The sequence below is a fragment of the Nicotiana tabacum genome, chromosome 17, assembly GCF_000715075.1.
Source record: "Nicotiana tabacum cultivar K326 chromosome 17, ASM71507v2, whole genome shotgun sequence".
In the NCBI taxonomy this organism is placed as follows: Eukaryota; Viridiplantae; Streptophyta; class Magnoliopsida; order Solanales; family Solanaceae; genus Nicotiana; species Nicotiana tabacum.
In genome coordinates this window covers 26,740,931-26,751,140 of record NC_134096.1, presented here as the reverse complement: position 1 = coordinate 26,751,140, position 10,210 = coordinate 26,740,931, and the positions used below count along the sequence as shown (strand labels likewise).

General features: G+C 36.2%; 1 protein-coding gene across 4 annotated transcripts; it reads left to right on the top strand.

The window, feature by feature from the left end:
* The first annotated feature begins 474 nt into the window (after positions 1 to 474).
* Positions 475 to 9,557, top strand: LOC107829214 (protein MALE DISCOVERER 2-like). 4 transcript variants are annotated; one of them, XM_016656682.2, is made up of 14 exons: positions 475 to 927; positions 1,156 to 1,621; positions 1,739 to 1,871; positions 2,085 to 2,156; positions 3,958 to 4,101; positions 4,229 to 4,369; positions 5,906 to 6,001; positions 6,083 to 6,147; positions 6,233 to 6,706; positions 7,852 to 8,042; positions 8,181 to 8,313; positions 8,410 to 8,564; positions 8,736 to 8,924; positions 9,096 to 9,557. In XM_016656682.2, exons 2-14 carry the CDS (start codon positions 1,507 to 1,509, stop codon positions 9,354 to 9,356), a joined length of 2,169 nt encoding a protein of 722 aa, XP_016512168.2. In that variant the 5' UTR covers positions 475 to 927; positions 1,156 to 1,506; the 3' UTR covers positions 9,357 to 9,557. The 4 variants fall into 4 exon arrangements, with proteins under 4 accessions (XP_016512168.2, XP_075090234.1, XP_075090236.1 ...); XM_075234133.1 differs by having other exon boundaries at positions 6,230 to 6,706; XM_075234135.1 differs by having other exon boundaries at positions 515 to 740.
* Positions 9,558 to 10,210: the final 653 nt, after the last annotated feature.

Genomic DNA, 10,210 nt, shown 5'->3' with positions numbered 1-10,210 from the left:
CAAATAATATATCTTTCTCTTCTTTCTTTACCATTCATCGTTTTATTCTATATTTTATCACAACGGTTTAGCTTCTTTTTTTTTGATTGAATCTGTTGCTTTTAGCAATTATAAATTTAGTTGCTTCATCTTTTCCGAATTTTAGATTAAACATTCCCACGGATGGCTGTCTAAGTATTTCGCCAATTAACAATTATTGTTGCCTAATGGCAACTTACAAGCAGGCGCGCACGTTGGCAAGCAAAGGACAAATAGTAATTGCAGGACCCAGTCAACGTCCATAAAACCGCGTCCAAGTATTTCGGAGTGTGGGGTTCCTCATCTCCACTCTTTCTTTCCGGGTCGACTGTTAGCTTATTCGGTTGGACCCGGTTTACTGGGTCCCACCTCCTAAGTGGAAAAAGTATCAGTTTTTCTGTTGACCCAAAAAAAAAAAAAAAAAAATTTAAGGCATACAGAAAAGAAAAAAATAATATTGTAAAATAAAATAAGTCCGCCCATGGAAAATATCCCCAGAAAAAAGTGGGAAAATTGAGGAAAAAAGAAGAGAGCTTGTTGCCAGGGCCAGGGGGTGGTAGCTGTGGTGTTTAACAGAAAACCTTTTCGAGAGAGAAAGAGTTTCTTTTCCTTCCTCAACCCTCTTTCAGAGAGATGGTCGAAGAGAGAAATTTTTTCTGAGATCATCCTGAAAAGGGCAGTCAAGAAAAAAATAATCTTGGGATTTTAATTCATCAATCCAAGTATTTCCTCATTTTTTCCTCTTTTGCTGACTTTTGGAGCCCTTAGATAATCTTTCTTTTTATCATAAACCACCTGCATTTTCTGGTGCAATTCTTCTAGTTTTGAAGATTTTTGAATTCTATTCAGCTTCTGAAACAAAAGCAGCAACAAAGATTTCATTGACTGCCCTTTTGTCCCTACTTTCTGGTATATTTATTTGGCATATCTTTACATTTCACACCTTTTCTTTTTGTTTCCTTTTTATTTTTTGGATTTTTGATTGCTTGTGAATATTGTTATTCTCTGATCATCTTTTTACCTTAGAGTCTTTTATGGTTTGGCTTGTAAATTACTCTTACTTTTTGTGCAATTTGACTCCTTTTCAAGAATTAATAAAATTGCTAATTTTCGTTACTTCTGTCTTTGTATTTTCAGCTAAAGTTGATTCTTGGAAGTTTATCGACCCCGGTTTGTGCAGTTTTGGTGAAAACGGAGGTGTCATAACCTAAATTTAGAAACACAGAAGATGAGAGACCCTGATATGGTCATTTGTGTGAAGCAGGCTGATATTTTTATTTTTTCATTTCAAGCTATATAGTTTGTAGTATATAGTTGTGTACATAAGCAAATAGCTGATTTTCTTTTCCTTGTTCTTGTATAATTGTCCGAGTGATCTTCATTGCTCGGAGAGTCATTGCGTATAAGAAAACTGGCGATTTTGTGTGGCATTTTGTATAGAGTCCTGGCTGGTGGCAGATATTATTACTGCCTCAACCACTGCTACACATGGTTCTGCTAGCAATGGGCGGTAGATGGAATGCTTATGGATTTAAGTTATCTTATCTGGCACTTCTGATTATTCTTTACGATGTTCACGGATGTAGCTCGCTCAATTCTGAAGGTAATTCTATGCTTGGACAGTGTTACTGGTTTAGCATTTCTGTGTTGGCTATTTCTAGTTCCTTTTGTCCATTTGATTGCTCTTCTTCGCTGACTATTGTTGATTTGAAAAACAAAGGACTGGCGTTGTTGGGATTCCGATCAAAAGTAGATTCTGATCCATATGGAGTTCTTGCAAACTGGAATCCTGATCACTGTGACCCATGCTTGTGGTCTGGTGTACAGTGTCTGGCAGGCAAAGTGCAAATTCTGTAAGTCCCTTGTTACATAAAATCAAGTCTATTAATGTGGATTTGATTTGATAAAATTAACTTACTCTATAAGTTTAATGTTCTGTTGCTAACAGGTCTGTCGATTTTTTTTTTCTTTTAAATATTACAAACAATATGCAAAAGTTGAACTCATTTGGTTTGACTTTCGTGATATCTCATTTTGTTAAATTTTTGTTTTTCCTCTCTGTTTAGGGATCTCCATGGACATTCTTTGGAAGGCACATTGGCACCAGAGCTTGGAAATCTCACTCACTTAAGATCAATGTAAGCTTTTAGCTATAAAAAAATGCTTTTTCTTTTCCAGCTCATAAGTGTTAAATGCTTATTTAGACACAAGCATCTTGAAAAGGTGGTTAATGTTGATAGACTTTTATTTACTTATGCCATACTTGTATATGATAGCGGCTTCTATAAAGGGATAGGTATGTTGTCCCTAGTTTCATGGTTCATGTTTAATTGTTTTCTTGAGAACAGTACATATTTTCTTACATTGTTGAAATAATCCTTTACCATGTTGGCTGTCAGTGGCTCATCATTTTGGTTAACATAGTTTCCGTTTTGTGTTTATATTATAAGTTTGCTGAACTGGTGAGATCACTGTAACACATTTGACAGCTGCACCCATGACCTTCCAGTGTTGCTGTCAATGGTGGTGCCAAAATCCACCCTGCCATTTTGGGCAGCTACAACTTCTATTTTGTAATCCTTCCTATGGACGGTTGTCTGGTGCAATGAGTCTGAACACAAAATTATGAGGTTTGTAATGGTTCTATGAAGTCACCAAAGAATGTCATGAAGATTCTCAAGTGTCGGGGGGGGGTTCATAGTTGTAAGATTGGAAGATATCCCTCCATTGGATCAGGAGTTGATTTTTAAGAAGAGAATCAGCATTGTCTCAGAACAAAACGATATCCTGAGATCATTTTATCCTTGAAAGTCTATATCAGTGTCCTTAATCCTTACCATTTAAACTTGTGCTAAATTGAAAAAGCAGCTCCGCTATGAATGTAAAATCATACTTATAATTCTCCAAGTGCATCTTAAACAGTAGCTGTTTTATTGATTTATAGCATCTTATGACTCACTTTTATTCTCTACACTTAAGCAGCAATAAAGCTAATTTCTCCACTTTTAGTTCCATAGACATATTTCCTTCAGTTTAACAGGACAAACTGAGCGGAAGTAATCTTTACTATATGGCAATGGAGCTATATGCCCGTTCCTGGTCCCCTAATTTTCTCCTGTGCTGTCACCTTTGCATACTAAATCTTTCTACCTTCAACATAATACCTTACCTAGTGAATCTTTTGAATCAAAAGCAACATAAGTGTAGAAAGCCTTTGGTGGATACTTGGCTAGAGATAACTCAAGATAGATTCACTTACCGGTGAAGAAAAAAAGGGAATATTTTGGAGTGACTGAAAGTACTATTGTAGTTTTTTTGAAGCTAATAGTGTTAGTATGGAGAACTGCTTACAGAGTTTTTTACTGGCCCTGAGCACAGCCATTTCATCACCTTATACAACTTTTATCGGCCCAGATCGGAATCCAACATATGCTTAGTATCACCACTAGATAATTTCAAATGATTTGTGTGGTATCGGTATTGTCAAAATCATAGATACATAGTTAAGTCACTAAGCACTTCATCCACACTCTTTGACACAATTTAAGTAAACTAGTAAGAATAATATAGATAATATAAGAAAATATATGAATAGGCTATCCGAGTAGAATTAATTGCATTTTGACTTGCAAAATTTAATAGTTGATTGAGAAGATGTTCCATTTAGAACAAAATAATTTGAATATAAGGTGATATTGCATCATCTTGGTCTGAATATTTTGAGATGGAAGCATATCATATGGGATAATGGTTGGTAATTGGAGGGACAAAAAGTAAGTAGATTGAGTAAATTGGGTGGAAGGGACAAAGGGAGGATTAGTTTGCATGTCTAGTAATCATAGTTTTCATCATCTTGCATACTATATTTTCCTATATGCTGTGCATGACTTCCTTTTGAATCTTAACAAATTTTCTTTTTGCTCTTTGATTATGTCACAGTGTCCTGTCAGAAAACCATTTTTTTGGTGTTATTCCAAAAGAATTCGGACGACTTAGAAGGCTGGAAGTGCTTGATTTGAGGGATAATAATTTGGGAGGGAGAATTCCAGCAGAAATAGGAGACCTGCAATCGCTAAGAAGCTTGTGAGTCATAATTTGTTTTTGTGCATGTAAAGAAACATGCTGCCTATATAAGTTTATGTATGTGATTATGCATGCGGCAGAACCATTAGAAAAATGCTCTTGAACTGTGTCTAACACATTTTCCCAGGTTGATTCACAACAATAACTTTGAAGGAAGCATGCCTTTGGAAATTGGGAAACTTCATTTGCTCTCCGTGTTGCAATTTGATGAAACAGTCATCTCTGCTGCCGCTGGAACAGGCTGTATAAACAGAAAATTTGGGCACTGGTAAGATTCTTTTGGTTACTTTGGAACTTTTCTTTCATGTTATAGCGCTTACTACATTATGAAACCAAATATCAACAAGCAGAGATATCTGAAATGTATGAGCCATTTTAGGCTGAATTCATACTGTCAGAGTGTGCTCATACCTCCTGCAATAAACTTTGCTGGGCGGGAGTTGGGGTTGGGGTGAAGAAAAGTTGATAGTGTTGAGTACGAATGACACCGAGGGAAATAGTGGGTTTTGGCAATGAAAATAAAGCCTGGGAGCTGGGTGATCTCACAGATTTGGTGATACAAGGATTTCATTCTGCAACAACTTGTGCTGTGGTTTATGGCAATGTAAATAAAGCCTGGTAGCTCAGTGATTTCACATATGTGGTGATACAAGAATTTCGTGATGCAATGACTTGTGCTTCTATGGTGGAAGATGTCGGATTTCTGTTAGCAGCAAATGGCATTTTTTCAGATGCAATTGATAGTGTTAATTATGAGTGACGCCAAGGGACATTGTGGTTAGTCATAGACCCTGGGAGCTGAGTTCTTACTCGTTTCACAGATGTGGTGCTGCTAGGATTTAGTTTTGCAATAACTTGTACTGCTATGTCTGAAGCTGTCAGATCTGTTTAAGCAGCAGCAAACCGCAATTCTTCAGACTTATGAAGAAATGTGGCTTCAATCGTACAGGGAGACTGGTTAAGTCAAGCAACAATAAGGCTTAAAGAATTGATGCGGTTGCCAAGCGCAATGAAATGGAGCATTCCTTAACTTCATGACCTGTGTTTCGTGGTGAATCCTGATTCCTCAGCATTCTGTGCTTGCAATATATTCATTGTCTAATTTGACATTCAATAGTAATACATGGACCTTACATCAAGTTATAAGAAAAGGTTTGTAAACAGCAGGGAGGTGATTTGCCGGTAATTGCACCCATCTAAGGCTAGGGTTGAGGATGAGGATGCAATAAATTGCATTTTTGTTAAGTAACTGGAAATTCTTGCTCTCAGTGCTTTGGATTTATCCTGCCATCAAGAGAGCACCATAAGCATGAAATTATCATAGTGGCTCTAATTTATTTGAAATTATTTATCAAGATACTCTCTCATCAGTTATCTCAGTTTTAGCTTTATCTATTTCATAGAATACTGACAACCAAAACTAATACTCCCTCCGTTTCAATTTAGGTGAGTTAGTTTGACTTGGCACGGAGTTTAAGGGAAAAAAAGACTTTTGAAACTTGTGGTCTTAAAAGCTTAAGAGGTAAAAGCTTTGTGGGGTCATGACATTTGTGTGGTTACAAAAGCTTCTCATTAAGGGTAAAATGGGTAAAATGAAGAGTTTAAAGTTGAATTATTTTCAATTGTAGAAATGTGTCATTCTTTTTGGAACGTACTAATTAGGAAAATGTGTCATCTAAATTGAAACAGAGGGAGTAGCATTATTTAAATTGTCAGTTTTTTTTATCTACTAGTACTCGACTTCTCAATCAGATCTTTTCAGTTGCATGCTTCTCTCTGATAATTTGATAGCTGTTTCTGGCAGCATCTGGCATGGCAGTCTGAGGCCATTAAAGACTGTAAACTCCTTTGTCAGACCAATTAAGGGGACACTTATACGTTACCTCGGTTATCTAACACTGTAAGTAACTAGATAGTTTTTAATCGCCATTTGTTTCTACTCAAGTTTTATCACTCTAGAAGCATCTTTGTTTTAATGAAGGTTCTCCAGAGAACTTGGAAGGGGCTCATTGGATGATCAGACAGAGTACTCTGGCGACCTGCCAAGTGAGTGAAAAAGTTTACTACACATCTTTAGCAGGAATTTCAGAGAGAGTGCACAAAAGATTGTTTTCACTCTTCTTTTTAGCAGGTTCATCTAGGCCTCATATCATCCATACTGTAAAGAACCAAGCGAATGTTGCACGCCGTAAGTTAGTTGAACAATCCAGCAACCTTGCTGCTCTTCCTGCCAATGGTGGGAAACCTATGGGTCCTGTTGCGCCAGTGCCAAGCAGCAGAAGTAGTGGGTCATTTCGTGCTGTGCCAAGTACCCAAGGAACACCTCCATTACCCTTACCCTCCTCACGTCAGCAGCCTGAGTCTCAATACAAACCAATTCCAAAGGGACAGTCAAATAGTGCTGTTAAACAGCCAGCTAATAGACAAGTTCTGCCTGGCAGAAAATCTGGAAATACATGGAAGTATATAGTTGGGGTTTCTATTGGAGTTTTTCTGCTCGTTGCTGCTGCATTCGTGTTCTTAGTTTGGAGAAGCAGAGCTGCAAGAACAATAGGCCCTTGGAAGACTGGCTTGAGTGGACAGCTGCAAAAAGCATTTGTTACAGGTACTTCAATTAAACTTTGTGACAATAATTACTGTTAGTATTCTGTCCACATCCTGATATTCCGTGACAAAATTACCATTCGTTGACGCAGTCCTGACACTGGATGCCTATTACTTGTTTAATTTAAATATGGGATGTACTGGAGTTTACCCTTTTTGAAGAACTGGAGGACTGATATATTAGCCGAGTGTTTGGTATATATACCTTTTTCCCTAATTTTTTTGCTATGAGAAGGGCTTAGAATAAGGAACAAATTCCTTTATTTTCCAGAAGAAGCATTTGCCTAGAGGGATAATCTGACAAGTAAATTAAAGTTTTTACTGGCCCTGAATTTTAGAAAAGATAATGCTGGAGATTTTCTCCACTTTTGCTTCTTCTGAAAAGTGATTGTCTTTCCTTATTCATTTTCTTTGTCAAGTACAACTAGGGGTGGCAAATGGGTTGTTTGGCCTGTATTTGGATGGGCCGACTCATTAAATAGTTCATTGCCCAACCCTGCCCAAAGTTCACTTGGGTTAAGATGGGCTGAGTCAGGATGGGCTAAACAATGGGTTGTAACCAACCCGCCCAAATTGACCCAAATTTTTTCAATATTCTCAACTTTTAAACAAGCATATATAAATATTATCTTATGTTTTTGAATAAATGTCAATTCATGCCAAATGATTTCTTTCCTCAATTTGGAGATGGGGAAGGTTGAAAAAGAGTTTTGAAAAATATTTTTCCTTCTCTTGATACGGAAAATATTTACCTCCAATTGAAGAAAAACGAATTCATAAAGAAAATATTTTTCAAACATTTAAACCAACCAAATATAAGAAAATTAGAAAATATTTTCCAGAACATGGGTTAAGGTAGAACTCTAAGATTGAGCATTTCCATGGGTCAAGGTTGGGCATCATCATGGGTTCATTTGGACCGATGATTTTTGATGTGTTAACTTGGGCTACCCCAAAACATCCCATTTTGAAAATCGTTCTAGCCCAAACCCATTAAAACTTGGGCGGGTTGAGCGGGGTCAAATGGGTTTGGGTTAGTTTTGCCACCCCTAAGTACAACTCTAGCAAACATTCTTCTCTTCAGTCACAGCCATAAGAAGGCGTAATCCTGATATTGACTATCGTACTCTGTGAAAACAATTACAGGGGTCCCAAAGCTGAACAGGTCTGAGCTTGAAACAGCATGTGAGGATTTTAGCAATATTATTAGCAGTCATGATGCATATATAATCTACAAGGGAACTCTATCGAGTGGAGTAGAGATTGCTGTTGCCTCAACTACTCTAACTTCTCTGAAAGATTGGTCTGAAAGTTCAGAAATGGCCTTCAGGAAGAAGGTTTGTTGTTTCCGTTTATATCAAAATATAAATTATCTCTGCATATATCTCGCAGTCTGACACTTCCTATAGTGACATCCTTATTGTCTTTTCAGCTGTAAAACTTATATGATGTTTTCTCTTTGTGCTACTGAATAGATTGATACACTTTCAAGAGTGAACCACAAAAATTTTGTTAATCTTATTGGGTACTGTGAGGAGGATGAACCTTTCACTAGGATGATGGTCTTTGAGTATGCTCCAAATGGAACTCTTTCTGAGCATCTGCATGGTAAAATTCTTAGCTGTCCAAAGTTCAGTTTTAATTATTCATGATAGTGGTTGATTTAGTTCAGAGTGATGCGAACTACAAGTTTCATTGTTTCAGTTAAAGAAGCCGATCCTCTTGACTGGCCTGCAAGGATGAGAGCTATAATGGGAACAGCATATGGTCTTCAGTACATGCATGATTTGAATCCTCCAGTGCCCCATTCCAACTTGAACTCAAATGCCATATTTTTGACTGACGATTATGCTGCTAAGGTCTGCGCGATCTTCACGAATATATATATATATATATACAGTTTAAGTAATTTCCCTAATGTGTACATGTCCAGACGATTGTCACCAGAAAACCTTTTCTACCATATTCAACTGAGAGACCTTTTTCTTTTATATTTCATATTGAAGTAATGAATTTTTATCTTTTGACAGATCACTGAGATTGGTTTCTGGTCAGAACTAATAGCCAAGTCAAAGTTCTCAAGTGATGATTTAGAAAATTCTGAGCTGCCACCACTTGCTGATCGTGAAACAAATATTTATAGCTTTGGGATTCTGTTACTAGAAGTAATTTCTGGAAAGTCACCTTATTCAGAAGAAAAAGAATCTCTTCTGAACTGGGTAAATCTCCATCTAATTCTCTTTCATATGCTTCCCTTATTTTCTTATTCTTGATAGTTATGAATTATGATTTGTTCCCTGGTACGCACTTTCTTGGTTGGAATTATGTGAAGTTTTTTTTTCTTTTAGACTTGTACCCACTGCAAGAATGACAACGGTTGTTTTGTTTAGGCGGCGCAATACCTTAAAGATAAGATGAATGTGAGCTCCTTGGTTGATCCAACACTGAAGTCCTTCAAGAATAATGAGCTTATGGTTATCTGTGAGGTAATAGAAGAATGCCTTCAAAAAAATACAATGAGGAGACCAACTATAAGCGAAGCGATTGCAAAATTAAGGGAAACAATTGATATATCGCCTGATGCTGCAGTTCCAAGGCTTTCTCCCCTCTGGTGGGCTGAACTCGAGCTCTTATCTTCTGAGGCAGCTTAGTCTCACTTGTTTGTTTACTTTGTAAGTTGAGACTTGCTCTACTACTACATATGAATACACAAAATATAACTGGTTTTTCGTAAGACTCAAACCCTAATATGCCTCATATTTTTCTGTTTCCCCCCATTCCTCTGTATTCTGAAGAATTTTATTGGTTCATTCTTTCATTATTCTATATAGTTTTATGCCTTTCGTGATCAATAGTCGGTTTGTACAAGCAATTTGAACAGGGTTTTCTGTGTTGTTTAAAATTTCATCTTCATTTTTCGAAGCAAAGAGATCTTATCTATTATCTCTTGATTTCCATGTCTTTTTCAAAGTTGCATGTCTCTCTGTATATATATATATATATATATGATTCTCCGGTTTAGTAATGTGCTTTTGGTTGTTTTAAGACTTGAAAATTGAATTGTGTTTCTTTAGGTTTTTTACTTGCACAATCAGGGTTTCAAGAGGTTTTGATACTCTTAAACTGTGATTAGGAGTATTTGTACGGTTGACGATCAATTTTGGCCCTCTGTTTTCTCAATTAATTTATTATGCTTCTCAGTTGATAATAATTTAAATAATTATATGCAATATTTTTTTTTATGAATATTTAAAAAATTTAACAAAGTATATTTAAACTATTTTTAAATAATTATTTAAAATACTTATTGCATTTCTTATAGCTATAATTATGAATAATTTACCTATTGTCATGTTAGTAAAATGGATTTTGATAATTGTAGTTATATCACCATTATATCACAATTAATTATTTATTTGGCTATTGTTTCATATAATTATATATTTTAGATTATTAATTCTTTTAGAATTATAAAGTATGTCCGTAGATACATACGCATATAGTA